The 18,531-nt window shown below is 41.6% G+C and overlaps 2 protein-coding genes across 2 annotated transcripts in view; one reads left to right on the forward strand and one right to left on the reverse strand.

The window, feature by feature from the left end:
- The window catches only part of CACNA1D (calcium voltage-gated channel subunit alpha1 D), a gene marked incomplete at its 5' end in the record, with an annotated part of 425,478 nt that overhangs the window by 394,703 nt on the left and 12,244 nt on the right, over window positions 1-18,531 (reverse strand). The window lies entirely within an intron of this gene.
- The window catches only part of DCP1A (decapping mRNA 1A), a 58,615-nt gene continuing 54,910 nt past the window's right edge, over window positions 14,827-18,531 (forward strand). The window contains exons 1-2 of the mRNA XM_080805985.1: window positions 14,827-14,981; window positions 17,700-17,740. Coding sequence (XP_080662111.1) covers window positions 14,847-14,981; window positions 17,700-17,740 — 176 coding nt within the window. The 5' untranslated portion in view covers window positions 14,827-14,846. The remainder of the gene's footprint in view (window positions 14,982-17,699; window positions 17,741-18,531) is intronic.

Genomic DNA, 18,531 nt, shown 5'->3' on the forward strand with positions numbered 1-18,531 from the left:
GGCCATCCACAGGCCCCAGGTTAAAAGCCACCTTCCAGTCTTGCTACACCTGGGTCTATCTACAACATTTTCATCAGCGTCACTCCCTGCTTTTAATTCATTCTAACTTTTAGCGTATGTGCACATCTTCTCAGCCTGGTTGGTTGTTTAGGAATAGCTCAGTATAAACTCAGCTATCACTGGCAATCTGAACACTGAAATATTTTGTTTCAAATGTTTTAAAAGGATGGAATTAAATTTCAATTTCCATTGAAAAAGGTTTTCAACTAAAAAGATGAAGATTAAGATGTAAATTTAAATTCAAATTTGAAATCTTAATTTAAAAAATTAAGATTTGACCTAGATTACATAGTGATGAGTTGATGTTTGGTCTTGAATTACACTGAGGACAAAACCAAACTAAGCAAAACTCCAGGCTTTGAATAGGGAGAGAAAAGATGTGGGATAGAGAATTCCTCATACCACCGATTAATGAGGGACTTCAGAAACATAAGGAAGCTCGAGGACAGAGGAATTTGTCCTTTGGCTTTGGAATGGCAAAAACACTCCCTAAAGAAAATCCTTTTTTCTAGCACCTTCAAAATCCTCTCCTCTAATTAGGGCATACTTTTCTGAGGTGTCTGAGGACATCACCTCAGGAAGGCTCAGGTTCCCATCGGAATGGAGTCTGCATATAACACTGTCATTAAAGGACAATGAAAGAGTGTATCAATTTTTTCTTCACATCGTTAAAACTACCTTTAATTTCTCTTTTCTACCTGGTAACTATTCAACTTTCCAGTCCAAAAGCTGTTCTAAACAAGAGTTTAGTCATCTGCCTAAAACATCAAAAGGCTATCTTCGAATATGTTTTTTAGTGATCCTTTTTTTTTTTCACTATTTAATGATAAGGCAAGAAAAAGGAAAAGAGGGTTATAATAATAACATTATTTTCAGGATGCCTGGCTGGCTCAGTCAGTGAAGCATGCAACTCTTGATTTCAGAGTTGTGAGTTAGAGCCTTGCATTGGGTGTAGAGATTACTTCAAAAAAACAAAATCTGGGGCTCTTGGGCAGCTGCCTTCAGCTGGGTCACAATCCATCCTTGGGTGGGGAGGGGGATCGATCTCCGTACCACTCAGCAGGGAGCCTGTTTCTCCCTCTCCTTCAGTGGCTCTCCCTGCTTGCACTCACGCTCCCCCACCACCCCGTCAAATAAAGAAAGAAAACTAAAAAAAATTTTTTTTAATTAAAAATATATAAAAATAAAAATCTTTAAAAATAATCATAATGTCATTTTCTTACCTCTAAGAGTTTCTCCTAAGACTCTGTCCCTAACACCTCATCTCCCAGAGAATAAACACTTTCTTCAACACAAATTCAATTCCCTTCCACGGACTCACTGTGTGTCCAAGTGAGAGAGAACAGAGGCCGGTACGGACTCAGAAGGTGGTGAGTCTGCTGTGCGGAGGCTGGATGCTCGTGGAAGTCACTCCTTAGAGCCACAGAGCCCCTCCCTTCCAAGAGTGGCAGCACATGTTAAAACAGGTGGTTTTGCCTTTGGGGTTTGGGGGCAGTTTGGGGCCTTAGATCCATTTCTCTGACTGGAAATACTTTGTTCTTTGTGTTACTGGTTTTGTTGTTAATTCAACCAAAACCCCGGAGCACAGGGACCCAGGATATTGAGGTATGTCCCCGATTCACTCTGAAATTACATTTAGCTTTTAAAGAGATGTTTTCCAGGTTGCAGGAGGGAGGCCTGTGACAACGCAAGCACCCCCTTTCTTCAATTCCTAGTCTTACAACCAAAACCAGATTCTCCCCCTCTTTGTGGCCACTTTCCCAGTAAGATGTTTTAGTCAATGAAATAGAGCACAGAGGCTATTTCTCCCTCTCTCTGCTGGTAAAGAGCAGGTTTAATGTCTTGCCCTCCCTGATTGCACTACTAGAGGATTTTGGAACGCCCCCTGTGAAAATATATGCAAGAAAGATTAAGTAACTCCATGCTGGAATGGCTCACTGGGAAACTTCTGGTTACCTAGCAGTAGGCCCTTGTCCTTGGCTAACAAATGTCCTCACTTTGTAAAATACATGCCTGGCCTCAGCACTTTTCAGTCCTAAACTCTGCTGTACTTTAATCCTCTTGACAGCTAGCGTGGGCCCCAGGGCTCTTGAGGAACTGGACGGCAATGTACCAGGAAGTGTGAAGTGTGGTGCCACCACCTCTTCCCCAGACAGGGATGAGGGTCTGCGAGTGGCCACCAGTGAGAGGGCAGCTTGGGTTTCCAGGAAGATTGACTTGCATTCCAGAGACAAGCATTGCAGCAAAGGTACCACATTCTTTACGTGCCACCAGAAGCCATGCTGGTTGTCTCCTACTATCAAACAACAAATGTCTTTTATGAACTACAAAAAGGGAAGAGAGCCTTTTCCCTTACCACGCGGAAGGCACCATGTTAGTCCATTTGCCCACATCTTCTCAATACGGGCATATTTCTACAAGCCTAGGAGGTAGGTAATATTAACCCTTTATTTATTTATTTATTTATTTATTTATTTATTTATTTTAAGATGAGAAAGCAGATCCAAAGGAGCTAAATGACTTGATAGGAGCCAGCCATCAGGTGATGGAGCAAAGGCCGGGGTTCCCATTTGACTTTCTGATGTAGAACGCGGACATGCTGGGGATCTTAAAGCCTTTGGTGAGCAGTGCCTGGGTGGTTCAATTGGTTAAGCATCCAAATCTTGATTTTTGGCTCAGGTCCTGATCTCCAGGATGTGGGATTGAGCCCCATATCAGGTTCTTTGCTCAGCGGGGAGTGTGCTGGAGATTCTCTTTCTCTCTGCCCCTCCCTGCCCCACTCACAGACATGTGCTCTTTCTCTCTCTCTCTAAATAACTAGATAACATCTTTTTAAAAAAGCTATTGGTGAGGGTGCCTGGGTGGCTCAGTGGGTTGGACCTCTGCCTTCGGCTCAGGTCATGGTCTCAGGGTCCTGGGATCGAGCCCCGCATCGGGCTTTCTGCTCAGCGGGGGCTTGGGCTCTGCTCAGCTGGGAGCCTGCTTCCCCCACTCTCTGCCTGCCTCTCTGCCTACTTGTGTTCTCTCTCTCTGTCAAATAAAAAAATAAAAAACCTTAAAAAAAAAAAAAAGCTATTGGTGAGATACTGCTTTAGCCCATCACAGCAAATAGAATATTTCTTGGAAAGAATGTTCCAAGAAATGTTACTCAAGAACGTAACCCCAAAGAGAATCTATGTGGTTTTCTCTGTAACAAAACATACAGGAGGAGCGCCTGGGTGGCTCAGTGGGTTAAAGCCTCTGCCTTCGGCTCAGGTCATGATCCCAGGGTCCTGGGATCGAGCCCCGCATCAGGCTCTCTGCTCTGCAGGGAGCCTGCTTCCTCCCCTCTCTCTCTGCCTGCTTCTTTGTCTACTTGTGATCTCTCTCTCTGTCAAATAAATAAATAAAATCTTTAAAAAGAAAAAAAAAACACAGGAAAGAAAAAGAGGTGGCATCTTCTCTCCTCTCAGCCTATTCTAAATCTGCCCACCTCCAAGGCTCAATCCCAGTTCCTTCTCTGTGGTAGCTTCTCTGCATGTTCTTCATCTGGGGCTCAGCCCTGGCTATCAGCGCTACTGGCTTGGCACTTACCCTATGCTGTTCTATGTTACTACTTTCCCCTTCCCTAACATCCCTTACCAGTTCCTAATTACCTGATGGAAATTCTAAGAAGCAGAGAAATGCTAAGAAAGAAAAGAGTTAAGGAAGCAACCCAAAGTGTCGACTGATGGATGAATGGATAAAGAAGATGTGGCGTATGCTTACAATGGAATATTATTCAGCCATAAAAGAGAAGGAAATCTTGCCATTCATGACAATATCGATGGACCTTGAGGGCATTATGCTGAGTGAAGGAAGTCAAACAGAGAAATAGAAATGCTCTCAGACCTCACTTATAGGTGGAATCATAAAACACAAAAACAAAAATAAAGAACTCTTAAACATAGAGAACAGACTGGTGGTTATCCAAGGCAAGAGGTAAAGGCTGAGTGAAATGGTGAAAGTGGTCAAAAGGTACAAATTTCCAATCATAAAATAAACAAGTCGTGGGGATGTAACACACAGGTTGTAACATATGGCAACTATGGTTAATAATTCCATGTTGTATATTTGAAAGTCGCTCAGAGAGAAGATCTTAAACGTTCTTACAACAAGAAAAAAAAAAATGTTTGTAGCTGTGTGGTGATGGATATTGGCCAGACTAATGATGGTGATCACTCCTCATTGCATACAACTATCAAATCTTTACGTTGAAATCTGAAACTAGGATGATGTTATATGCTAATTATAACTCAATTTTTTAAAAAGGTTTTTTAAAAAAGCTAAGATCCTGGACATGCCACAGATTGGGTCACCAGCCCCTCAGATCCAGAGTTGACTCTACTCCAGCAGGAACACCATAGCATTCTGATGTCTCATCTGCAGAGAAGGAGAGGGAAGCCAGGAACAGATCCTCCAAAGTCCAGTCCTGTCGGTGTGAACGTCCAGAGCTGTACAGAGACGAAGAAGCAAGAGACAAGGAAGCCTGTGCCCAACTCCAAGGCAGAGAAAACTCCAGTCACAAAATCAGGAGTTACATCAATCGTAAGTGCCTTCCAAAAATTGTTCCTGACGTTTTTATGCTATCTAACAAAATTTTATGGACACCAGAATTTTTATGTATTTCTCCTTTCTTGCTTCACAGCCCAGTTTCATTGTGTTTCTAGCACAGGATTATCTGCAATACTTTCTGGAAAGTCCACCAGAAAAGCTGCTAGTGGGATGGCTTCGGGAAAATGCATACTGCCTGGCATTGGTCCGCTAGACCACCACTGGTACATTAGCACGGGTTTATCAGTTTTGCTACATGGTTTTTTGGATGCCAAAGGGCTGAGATCCCAGAGGAGTCCATGGAAGGTGAGGCAGGGCACTCTGGGATGGGCACTGTGGTAGTGGGGCTGGTTCTGTCTCTCCATCTATCAGACCGCTTTTTCTCCCCTAAATAAAACAAGGAGAAACATCCTTGCCCTATCTTGAGTTGAGTATTAAAGGAGGGAATAGGTTCAGTGAAAGAGATAAATATTTCTATGGCACTGATGGGGTTCAGGACACATTTTCCCAAAACATGATATCCTGGTACATTGACTATTTCAGGCTGAAGGAACTTGAGGAATGGCAGGTGCTGGAAGGACTCTCTGACCTTCCCCTGAAGCAGGTCATAAGACCCTCACATGAGAGATGCCCTCCTTAGACCGAGAGGAAAGAAGCTGTCCTATTTCAGAAGACAAAGGGACAGAGAGAGGAATTTAAGCCAGACCTTGCTAGCTTCCCCTCCATTTACTACACTTAGCTCATACTCGTCACCCTATCACATCCTTCTGCAACTTCCCGTCCTTATCAAACCCAGCCTAAAAACATTCAGGCTTAGCCATTTCTTTGGATCTTCATTTCCTTATGAAGGAAGGAAGTCTTGTGCCACAGAAAATTTGTATTAAATAAATATGCAAGGGGCTCCAGGGTAGCACAGTTGGTTAAGCACCTGACTCTTGATTTTGGCTCAGGTCATGCCCTCGGGGTCCTGGAATTGAGCCCTATGGCAGACTCCACGCTCAGCATGGAGTCTGTTTGAGATTCTCTCTCCTCTCCCTCTCCCTCTGCCCTGCCGGCTCGTGCTGTCTGCCTCTTCCCCGCCGGCTCATGGTGTCTCCCTCTCTCTCTCAAATAAATAAATAAAATATATATTTTTAAATGTGCAGTTCCTCTCCTACTATCTTTGTCACTTTCAATTTCAGACCAGGGGAGCCTGGGTGGCTCAGTGGGTTAAAGCCTCTGCCTTCGGCTCAGGTCATGATCCAGGGGTCCTGGGATCAAGCCCCACATCGGGCTCTCTGCTTGCTGGGGAGCCTGCTTCCTCCTCTCTCTCTCTGCCTGCCTCTCTGCCTACTTGTGATCTCTGTCTGTCAAATAAATAAATAAACTCTTAAAAAAAAATTTCAGACCAGCCTATTAAAGAGCCTAATATGGTCAAGGAAAACGTCCTCCTCCCTTACAGCAGGGAGCATATTAAAAGAGCAAGGAGCTGGGAGAGTGATGCTTTGTCATCAGACAGAGTCCGGATACAATTTGTCAGTGTTCCTACCCTGGAATTCTGGGGTCAAGATTGTTTGGTCAACTAATTCTATGCAAAACTGAACTGCCTAATATTTACTGGAAGAAATGCTATTGAGTCCTCAAAGGTTGCTATGTTTTTGGTTTAAGGCACCTGAGTGCCTCAGCTGGTTAAGCATCTGAGTCTTTTTTCTTTTTTTAAGAGTTTATTTATTTATTTGACAGACAGAGATCACAAGTAGGCGGGGGGGGGGGGGTTGCTGGTGGGGAGCAGGCTCCCCGCTGAGCAGAGAGCCCGATGTGGGGCTCGATCCCAGGACTCTGGGATCATGACCTGAGCTGAAGGCAGAGGCTTTAACCCATGGAGCCACCCAGGCACCCCAAGAGTTTGAGTCTTAAATTTGGCTCACATCAAGACATCAGGTTGTGGAATCGAACCCCACATCAGGCTCTGTGCTCAGCAAGGTGTCTGTTTGAGCTTCCCTTTCTCCCTCTCCTGCTGCCCCTCCTCCAGCTCACATTCTCTCTCTGAATAATTAAATAAAATCTCAAAAAAAAAAAAAGTGAAGTATTTTAGTATACATACAACTGATGGTGATGGTTTTAAATAAAACTAGATTCAAAAGCTGGGTAGAAGATCAAAAGAAAGCCATGCCTGTGTTTTTCCCTCAGCTTTTGAAACGCTCTTTTCTCCCCATCTGCATCTTGGAGGACAGGTGACCCTAAAGCAGAAGGTATGGCCACACCAAAAGACTGCACCGTCAGCGGCTCACTTTGCTCGGCTCAGTCTATGAGATGCGTGGGGCTGACAGATGCACGCTTAACCCACATTTTCATAAAAGGGCAGTTCTCTTTTGTTTCACAATGTTAATACATTTAACCTCTGCCAGACTTCATAAGAATGACACAAACTCATTGGCTTTGCTTCCAAAACCTATTTTGTACTACCAAGTCTCCGGTTTGAAGGACAAAATCCAAATACTGCTCCGTTTTTATAGCCCATGTCACCTTTTAAAAAGACCTTTCTAGCTCACATGAGGAAAGATCTATGCCATTCAGACTTTAAAAACCAGTCCACTTTTTTTGGCAGGGAAATAAAAGACTCCTTGCTTCTTCTGAGAAGACACACCAAAATATGACATTAAGATTACCTGTCAGTTTGGTTCAGATGATGTATTTCTAGCAATTGCAAGCTACATGGTTCATTTCTTTGGGGTGATACGCCTTTCAACAGGTCTCTTGGCTGCTTCCCTACAGGTAATATACTGCAATCCTCAGGGATTCACGGACTAAAGAGTGTGGGAGTTTTATTCAGATATATGCCATTAGTATAAGCTATGGGTGGGCATTCTTCTTTCCCAGGCCTCACTTTCTAGTAGATTACTTTAAATTTGGGCACCTGTAGGGACACCTGCGTGGCTCAATCAGTTAAGTGTCTGCCTTCAGCTCAGGTCATGATCCCAGGGTCCTGGGATTGAGTTCCCCCGCACTGGGCTTCTTGCTCCACGGGGAGCCTGCTTCTCCCTCTGCCTCTCTCTCTGTCTCTCATGAGTAAATGAATAAAATCTTTAAAAAGTAAAATAAAAATGAATGCAGGTATCTGTTTAAAAAAAAAAAAAAGGTAGAAAATGCCCGTATAGTAATGTTTCACCTGAGTAATCGTATCTCCATTACCTTTACTTAACCCCAAGGCAATTTAGCTCAAAAACAGATAAAGGGAAAGTTTGAAACTGTGTATGTTCTCTTGTGTTTCATTATTGAAGAATAAAAGGCCATCAGTGGAAAAAAGAAAGACAGGAAAGGGGTCACTGAGAAAGAAAACAAAAACCCTCCTATATGAAAACATCCATCAGTACTTAGGAAATACATGACTTTTAGACATTTACGAATAAAAAGCTCCATCTCCCCAAATCCCTTAAAAATAAGTTACATTTATATCCAAATAGTCCAACTCAGATTATTTTCTGGCATTAAATATACAAATATGCACGTTCTAGAATACTCCTAAAAAGCTCAACAAAGACTTAGAAGAGTCTGAAAGGTTACAGACACATTAACAAATAACTTTTCAAAACTAGATATAGCCCTCTCAAGAAGTAATTTTGCCAGCTTTTGGTTCTGGAATATGTCACATAAAAATAACTATATTCTGTTTTTCACACAATTTTATCCAGAAGGACTATTAATATTGTAGAATATTCTAATACCACATCCTTTTACTTCACTTTTTTTTTACTTTTGCTCATACTTATCAGAGACCTAAGTGAAACAAAATTACAAATATACCAAGTATACACAAGATGAGAGTCTATTTCCTTCACATTTTAACATTACCTTTTTACACCAACTGCTTCTGGATTCTCAATAACAATTCCTTTGGTTTGAAAATCTTCATCTTTGCCAAAGTCTGTTTCTAGAGCTTTGGAAAGTTGTTACACTAATACAATCAGAAAATGAAATGGCATAGAGCAGCTTAGGAAGATACAGGAGAGTGGGTGTTTTATTACATTTCTGTACCAGATCATTGTTTCTAGGAGGTAATCCATAAATTTTTAATCCTTCTAGTGTTCTTGAGCAATGTAAAAAAGACCGCTCCTGACCTAGTTCAACCTCTTTTATCACAGTAGTGACAGTAATTTTATTGTGCAAGAGAAATGGGTTTTTCTATTATCTTTTGAGTTAATGTTTATTGGATGGCTAAGTGTAATTTATGCTCTTTTCTTTAGATAATGAATACTGAGATCTCCTTCAAGGTCCAGAACAGGTAATAGTCCTTAAATTCAAGTCTGCAGGCAACATGCAGATGAGTGAGTAGTTTTTCACACTGTGACAGTTAATCTCCATTAAATTATGGCATTTCAGTAATTTGGAGTGATTTTTAATGTATTCTGTTTAACATTATTTTCTATGTTATGAGTGCAATTGAGGGGGGAAAGATAGAAGATAGAAGATAGAAGTTCCTAATACGTGTGCCCTCAGGATAAATGAATTCAAGTTTACCAAGATAACATAAACTATATCTGGACCATGCTTATTATTCCACCAATCATGTAATAATTGGTTTAGACAAGAAAGACTCGCAATGAATCCTGTCAGTTTTGCCTCAAGCTCACATATCGTATCACATATTGGATACCCAAATTAAGACAATATGTAAGCAGAAAACAGAAAGCATTGAACCCTTTAAGTATGTAACACTATGGTTTTACCTCAGTGTTGGAAGCTACAGTGAACATACATATTCATTGTTAAGTGTATCTCTGGGCAAACTCAACCCATTAGAGTTCAACAACTTACTAATATGCTCTAGCCACTGAACAATCAAATTTCAGATTGAAGGGAGCTAAAACTCATTACACAAATTAAAGGCATACATAAAAGTGATTATGACGTTAATTTTGGAAGATAAATATTAGTAAATGAATAATGGTAATATAAGACTAGAAGCAACCAAGAACTGAAACTGGGAAGATACAGAAAAGAATCCATGAACAGAAATAGTGCAAAGGTTGAGGTGCCTGGGTGGCTCAGTGGGTTAAAGCCTCTGCCTTTGGCTCAGGTCATGATCCCAGCATCCTGGGATGGAGCCCCACATCAGGCTCTCTGCTCGGCAGGGAGCCTGCTTCCCCCCACCTCTCTGCCTGCCTCTCTGCCTACTAGTGATCTCTGTCAAAGAAAGAAAGAAATAGTGCAAAGGTTTTGTCACCAGTACTTGCTATATTTTCATGTAAATATGGAGAGTCAATGAGGAAGATTTCAGGTTATACCGTTAAACACAGCAGTTAGAGATACCTTTACTTAAACTCTTCTTACTAGGTTGGCTTAAGAAATAGAGTTGATCCTTTAGATAAATGGATAAAGAATGGATAAAGAAGCTGTGATATATATATATATATCCATATATATATATATATGGATATATATATATATCACAGATCGTATCCACAAAATGGGATACATATATATATCCATATATATATATATATATATCCCATTAAAAAAAAGAATGAGATCCTGCCATTTATGACAACATGGAGGGACCTAGAGGGTATTTTGCTAAGTGAAATAAGTCAGAGAGAGACACGTGCTATATGATTTCACTTATCTGTGAAATCTAAAAGAAATAATGCAAATGAGTGAACAAACAAAAAGCAGAAACAGATCCATAAATACAGAGAACAAATTGATGGTTATCAGAAGGGGGGTTGGGTAGGAGGATGGGCCAAATGAGTGAAGGGGAGTGGGAGATATAGGACTCCAGTTGCAAAATGAATAAATGAATAAATCACAGGAATAAAAGTCACAGCATAGAGAATATACAGTGGTTCTGTAGTAGTGTTATATGGTGACAAACGGTAGCTATACTTGTGAGCGCTGCATAGTGAATAAACTTGTCCAATCACTATGTTGTACATGGAAACTAATGTAACATTGTGTATCAACTATACTTCAAGAAAGAAAATAATAATATAGTAATCATAAAATAAAATAAAGGTGCTTTTGTAGTAGGGACAAAGAAAATAGAGCTGACTCTTGAACAACACCCAGTTTGGGGCACTAAACCCCAGCACAGTTGAAAATCCACGTATAATTTTTGGACTCCCCCAAAACATAACTGCTCCTAATAGCCTACTGCTGACAAAGCTTTATATAAATATAAACAGTTGATTAACACATATTTTGTATGTTATATGTATTATGTACTACATTCCTACAGTAAAGTAAGCAAGAGAAAATAAAATGTTAAGAAAATCATAAGGAAGAGAAAAATACATTTACAATACTGTTACAGTATTTATAAAAAAAAATTCTTACATGTGGACCCACACAGTTCAAACTCATGTTGTTCAAGAGTCAACTGTACTTGTATTTTAATATCCCCAAGGCAAAAAGAAAGGAAGGATTAAAAGAAGTCCGAGAGAATCTCGGAAATTGTCATGGAGAAAGTGCATTTTAAATGAGAGCCTCTCATTTTGGCTTAGTAGGGTTATTTCATGATGCAATTGCAAATCAATCACCTAATAGTATAGGCAAAAACATTTCTGGTCTTTAGCCACTTTGTGACTCTGCAAATCTGTGCTTCCAACTGATTGCAAATGCAGAACTCTGGCTGGAGTTCTTTTAAAATCTTGACTTATTGTCAAAGCACTAAGCAGTGTTCTGGTAAATCATATGTTTAATTTTAATTCCACTTCAGAAGACTGAGATTTTATTGCTGACTTTCTAAACAATATAGAGCAGTGTAATTAGTTGGGATAGGCTAGGCTGAGGTAACAAAAAGACCGAGAAGTACATAATTTCTCAAACCCAGCAGAGTCCACTCTTTACTTAATAGTCTGAGAAGGATACCCTGGACAGCAAGCAACATTTCTCTCTGGGGCAATTCAAGGTCCCAACTCTTTCCATCTTGGGTCTCTGCCATTCTCCATGGTCTCACAGTTGCCTGCCCCCAAACAACAGAAGAGGAAAAAGCAAGTCAAGGAGGAACATGTTCCTTAAGGCTGTGGCCTGGGGAAGGCACACATCCCTTCTGCCAACATTCCACAGGCCAAAATTGGGTCAGAGAGCCATACCTAAACCAAAAGAGTCTGGGAAATGAATGTGTGGTGACTGTGCGTGGTGTGTGGTGAGGGCAACAGAAAAGGATGAAAAGGTTGCTGGTGAACAGGGAACAATTTCTGCCACAGGCAAGTCAACTCATCTTGGGCCTCCGGGCACCTTCATTTACAAATGGGTAACAATTAGTTACAACCACAGAACAATCTGGAGAGTTTGTGAGTATGTATACCTATAAAGCACTCTCTGTTCCATGGAACACTGTGTATCGGTTGTGAATATACCCCTACTATGCTATTGTTAGTTTGAAACATTACACTGGGTTAAGTAACTAAATGATATAGGACTTTCCACCAAAGAACATTATCAAGAAGGCTGTTAGATGCAATTAACAGATGAACTAAATAGTGTGCTGATTCCATGTTCTTTTATTCTAATTATGTTCCCCCATATAGAGCCACTTTCTTTCTTCCTGATTGAAAGCATTATTCTGTTCCAGAAAGGACAGTTTAAACTAATGCACAAATCTGAAATATAACTCTAGAAAGCATCTAGACCCTTTAAAAATACTTTTATAAAGGGACATTTTAAAATACAGAGGTCTCAGACCTTTCTGGAGAAACTGAAGGGAAAAACTACCATCCAAAGCATCTGGGAAGCACCAGGTAATAGACCGTATAGTAAACCCACAACCTTTTGCATATCAACCATGTAAAATAAATAAGGTGGCGAAACAGCAGCATAAGGAGAACAAGTTTCACTCATGTGTAGGCAGTGTAATTTACGAGTGTGCCAGACAGAATGGTAGCAAGATACGTGATCTACCTGGAAGCCAACGCTAGAAGATGTTAATCCAGTTCTGTAAGTGAATCATTTTGTGACTTTAGGATAATATTTAGCTAGGTTTCTCTGCCTAAAGAGGCAAATGGTAAGCAGATACTTCTAGAATACTTTCTAGAGAAAAGGAGAGGAAGGAGAAGAAGAGATGGGAGACAGATAGATGGAAAAAAGCAGACATGGGAAAAGGTGCCAGACTGAGAATGTCCCCCATTGTTCTGGGCTATACTAAACACAGTATGTTTGCTTCAGGAAGCCTCGAGCCTAAGAATCAAAATATAGGAATACAAGAAAATCAGGCATCTTTATATTTGTTCAGCATTTATGAGAAACAAATGCTTTCTTAGATGTAGATTGGAAACAACCACCTCTTCTCTCAGGTTTATGTGATAAAGAGAATACCCTGATATTCCAATTAATCCAGCAAACATGTATTAGGCTTTGTCTCTGTGCCAGAGTTGTGTGATGAAGAAGACAGACATGGGTCCTGCTTCATGGAGCGGATGATACAGACACAACAGAAGTAAATAAAATAATTACCACTTGCAGATGAGTGCTATGAACAACACAAGGAAATGAGCCATAAGGATATCCCAGGGATATCAGAGAGAAGAATGTTCCAGAAAGGGAGAATGACAAGCGCAAAGACCCTGAGGCAAGACTCATTTGGCACATGTACAGGAATAGAAAGGAGGCCAATGGGCTGGGGTGGAATCATTGAAAGGGCAATTCATAGAAAGTGGCCACAGGCAGAAAGCTAGCCAAGCCAAATACAAGGAAAAATTAGGCCTCAAAGTAAATGAGAAAGAGTTTCAGTTCCAAAAGATTCACATTCTCTTTAAGAGATCTTGAGAGGGATGCCTGGGTGGCTCAGTCGGTTAAGCCACCGCCTTCAGCTCAGGTCATGGTCCCAGGGTCCTCAGATCGAGCCCCGCCTCCGGCTCTCTGCTCAGCAGGGAGCCTGCTTCCTCCTCTCTCTCTCTCTCTCTGCCTGCCTCTCTGCCTACTTGTGATCTCTGTCTTGTCAAATAAATAAATAAAATCTTAAAAAAAAAAAAAAAGAATATTCTCTCGGGGCGCCTGGGTGGCTCAGTGGATTAAGCCTCTGCCTTCAGCTCAGGTCATGATCTCAGAGTCCTGGGATCGAGCCCCGCATCGGGCTCTCTGCTCAGCAGGGAGCCTGCTTCCTCCTCTCGCTCTCTCTCTCTCTCTGCCTGCCTCTCTGCCTACTTGTGATCTCTGTCTTGTCAAATAAAAAAAATCTTAAAAAAAAAATTAAAAATTTCGATTCCGGGGCACCGGGTGGCTCAGTTGGTTAAGCCTCTGCCTTTCGCTCAGGTCATGATCTCAGGGTCCCAGGATCGAGTCCCGCATCAGGATCCCTGCTCCCCAGAGAGCCTGCTTCCTCCTCTTCTTCTCCCTGCCGCTCTGCTTAGTTGTGCTATCCCTCTGTCAAATAAATAAATAAAATATTTAAAAAAAATTTCAATTCCATGGGAGTATCTTTTCCGCCTGAGAAAATGTTCTTTGAACAAGTCGAGAGCGGGTGAACAGAGTCCCCTACAGTCCCCACGCCTTGTTTCACTCTTTAAAAGCGCGTTACAAGGCTTCACGCGTGTCTGCTCGGAGAACGAGCCGTTTAAAGCTTTCAACGCGGCGCGACGAACACGCCTTCGCGGGCTCGTGCCCAGCCTGGGTGGAAGGAGTTACACGAGGTTCAGACCAGGAAAGCGAAGAGCAACAGTGGCGAGCACAGGACACGCCTGTGCGCTTACGGGAGGGCTCCTTTGGCTTTTTTTCAAGATGTTCCTTCAAGGAAAAAAAAAAAAAAAAAATGCTGACGGCGGCGATCTAGTGAGACCGGAGATCTGGGGTGACTTTCGAGGTGCTGCCCCTCCCCGCTTCTCTGTGCTCTCCCCACGACCGTGGAGTCCCGCACAGCCACGGCGGGCTTTTTCATTCTGCGGCCCCGCGGCGGTCTGCTGCCTCGTCCGGCAGGAGCCCGGTGAAGGCTCGCGGTCAGGACATTTTTTACCCGGAGTCCAGGAGGCTCCTGAGTCCCCGCCTGCCAGCTCAGCCACTGACTGACTCCAGCCCCACACTCTTGACCGTCACGAACCTAACGCTCCGGAACCCGGCACCCGGGGGCGTGGACGCAGCGGAGCACAATAGTTGTTGTACACCCCCCCCCCCCCCCCAGCCGCGAGGCCCTGCCGAGAGGCGGAAGTTGAAGGTGCTGACGCTACTGGGGGAATTTTGCCTCGATGGCACCTTCCTGTCCGCGGCTCCGCCTCCGCCGGAGGGGCTCGGCTCCGGAATTCAAGATGGAGTCGCTGAGTAGAGCTGGGCAGGAGATGAGCTTAGCGGCCCTGAAACAGCACGACCCCTACATCACCAGCATCGCAGACCTCACGGGCCAGGTCGCTCTGTACACCTTCTGCCCCAAGGCCAACCAGTGGGTGAGTGCGGCCAGGCCGCGGAGGCCGGCCGGCCGGCCGCCGCCTCTTAAAGTGGCAGCGCGGACTCTCCTGGGTTGGGGGGCGATTCGGGAGGCCAGGGCGGCAGCGGGGAGGCCAGGGACTGGAGAAGAGACTGGCCGGTCCCTGAAGGGTGTCAGGGGCGCCAGGAACTGGGGAGAAGAGCGAGAGAAGTAGGCCCAGGACGTCTAGGGGGAAAAGCCGATAGAGGGAAGGATTGGAGGAAGATCAGTCCCTTGGGGTTGGGTCCGGAGACCTGGGCGATATGCCTTCTTTGCAGACGTGTTGGACGAGAACGATGGGAGTCCGAAAGATACCCGAAAGATTGTGTTTGAAGCTGTGAGGGGTGTTAGATAAACTACATATATATAATCTATAAAAGTAAACACCGCCCTCTCCCCGCAACAGGCACGTAAATAAGAGCCCCCTTCATAGAGGTCATTTGGATTTAAAGCTTGAAATCCAATTAGTTTCAATTCTTGGAAGAGGGGTGGTGGGGATAAGTCCGGCTTTTATTGAACTACACTGTATTCCAGAGTTTTGGAAAAGATTTCAAGGCACTTAGGGAAAGGGCTTCCACGTTAATTGGATTCCCTTGAAACCTTTGGAAAAGAGACCCTGTAAATGTGTTTCCTTCCAGCTGTGCTGCTGGTGATGTCACCTCTGAATCCTCCCTCCGGACTAAGTACTTTTTGGGGTTTTTGTTTTTTGGTTTTGGGGGGTTTTTTTACGCGGGAGGGGGTCCGAAAAGTTACATAGGGTTTGTTCTCTGACTTGTTGGCCCCTGATTAAAAGTAACATAATTTCCAGTTTTCTAGTAATTAACCCTCCATAATTTATTCATTCATCTCTAGGCTTTACTTTTGGCAAATAATCCGTGAATATTTGGTGGGTTGAGTTCATAAATGAGTAACACTCACATTTCAGTAGAAAAATGAAATCCTTATACTAGCAAAACCCTGAAAGATTATTGTAATACGTTCTTTACGGTATAAAACAGATACATAGATTATATTTAGACAGTAATTCTGTGGAAATCATTTGATGTTTATAAACAATTCAGATGAAAGCTTTCAGAATCCTCTTGCTTTATCTTCTTTCACCTCCTGGAAGAAAAGGAGGTTTGGAAAGCCACAAAGAACAAAATTATAGATTTTCTTTTTTTTTAAGTGTAGCCGTTTTAGACATTGCCTTAGTTTGACTTGTTCTGAATCATTTTTCTTTATTTGGTCTGTATATAAATTTGTGAAATACGAATTGCAGACAAATGGTGAAGACTTAGGAGCAGGAACTTTGGACTAACAGACTTTTAATTCTAGTTTTCCACAGACTTTCAGTATTGTTGAATTTAAATTGTAGAGTCCTGCTTTAAATATGAAATACTAGTTATAATAATCTGAATTGAAAAATAAGCTGCCATTTTTTGTTCATTTGGGTAATGGCACATAGTGCATAACCTAAATCTTTGGTATCTTTATTTTACAGTGAGTTGTAACTTTGCACAAAAAGTTTTGTGTTTGAGCAAGTTTTCTTTCACTGTGAGACCATTGATTGCTACTTTTTTTATACTAAAATTTTACGTTTGAAAGGCAAGAAAAGGCCTATGAATTCTTAGGAAGGAAAAGTTTTAAGATGATATTTAAGGTAGAGCAGTACTCTCAATATGATAAATATTTTTTAAATATTTGTATCCCAACAAACCAAATTTTGAATGACTAGCATTTAAAGTTTTCTAACAGTTTGTTGATTGCATTAAAATATATAGGTTCAATCCAAGCTGTGAACTACTGTGGTTTTTTGGAGTTTTTAAAAACACTGTATGTGTTTAAAACCTAAGTCCACTTGTCACAGCAAACAAAAGATAATATGAGTTCTACTTTTAATCAGAATGTTTCATTTATGCTTAAAAATTTTAATTATTTACGTCCTACAGTAATTAGCTTAAGGCAGAGTATAGCTTCAGTTTTCATGATTCTTCAACAAAGTTCTAAGAATAAAAAACTGTTTGACAATATTTAACAAACCACAAAATTCACCATTCATAAAAATATACCAAAATTGCCCAATGATGAAACAAACTATCCTAGAAGATAACCCCTCCCCCCCACCCCCCCACCCCCCCCCACCCCCGCCAAACTTTGACAAACTTTAAAAGTGAAGGAATTGCTGTACACAGAAGCTTGGCTTTAAAATTTAAAAGTCTGGATAAGACATTTTAGCTTTATAAAGGGAAAGTGGGGTTCCTGGGTGGCTCAGTTAGTTAGGGGTCCAACTCTTGGTTTAGGCTCTGGTTATGATTTCAGGGTTGTGAGAGTCTGCTTGATATTCTCTCTCTCTCCCTCCCCGCTGCCCCTTCCCTATGTGTGCATGTGCTCTCTCTCTCAAATAGTCTTTAGAAACGGGGGGGGGGGGGCGCAATTCTAAGATTTTTCACCCTAAAATTTTAAGGAGAAAAATGTTGCAGATAACAGCATGTTGCTGGACCAAACATTGTATATACATTAGTATGCAACCCGAGCATAGAAAGCATACAAAAGAAACTAGTAACAGTAGTTTGTAGAGTAAGAGACTTACCTGACCTGTTCTAAAGGGACTAATTTTAAAATAAGCAATTTCATCTTAAACATGAAGTTTTTCTCTGTTAGGACCACTTGGGGTTGGATTATGGGGGAAAAACTAATCAAGTCATTTCTATTATAGGAGAAGACTGATATAGAAGGGACCTTATTTGTATATCGAAGGTAAGCTTTTAAAAAAAATGATACATATGTATTTTTAACCTAATGGTGAACAGTGTTATATAAAGTGGTTCAACCCCGTTTTTGGAACCTTCCTTCCTGCCTGACCTTCTTCATCCATTTCTAGCTGTGAGATCTGAACCAAGTTATATCCTTTCTTTGAGCCTTCCTGTGATTCAGAATAAACAGAACTAGAACTTACTTAGGAACTAGCAAAACTGTGTCAAAATAGAAAACATTTTCTAATAATGAATAAGTCTAAAACAGATGTGTTTCTCCCTCCCCCTGTATTAAAAATATATAAAGAGAGCAAAACATAATACATAAACTAACTCTATAAAATAATGTAGTTGAAAGGTCAGTCTCTCTGTTCTGTATTTATTAAATGAGTCATCTTCTTCTGACTCTGGTTCTGTCCCCTTTCTGAACCCCTCCCCACAAAAAAAGTTCTGGATTGTGTACAGTGTCTTTAGTGATTGTCATCTTCGTTTGAGAGTCCTTTAGAAAACCTGGTTTATTCAGTTGCATGCTTTTTATTTTCAACTTTTCTGTGAGTTAATTATCTAAAATGTGATTGGTTTGCAAATTGCAGCTTTTGTTTTTGTTAGGCACCTTTTGTGTCCTAACTTGTAACTAACAGAAAAGGATAGTCATAGAGTTCCTTGGTCTTAGGCTCTCCCTTAGGTTTTGCTCTGACTACAGCAGGTTCCTTCCCATGGTTTCTAAGTTTAGAGATTCAGCAGGAATTATTACTGACATCTGGTCCTCCCCACTTCTTTTTTTTTTTTTTTTTT

This window comes from Martes martes (genome assembly GCF_963455335.1).
Source record: "Martes martes genome assembly, chromosome: 1".
Taxonomy (NCBI): domain Eukaryota; kingdom Metazoa; phylum Chordata; class Mammalia; order Carnivora; family Mustelidae; genus Martes; species Martes martes.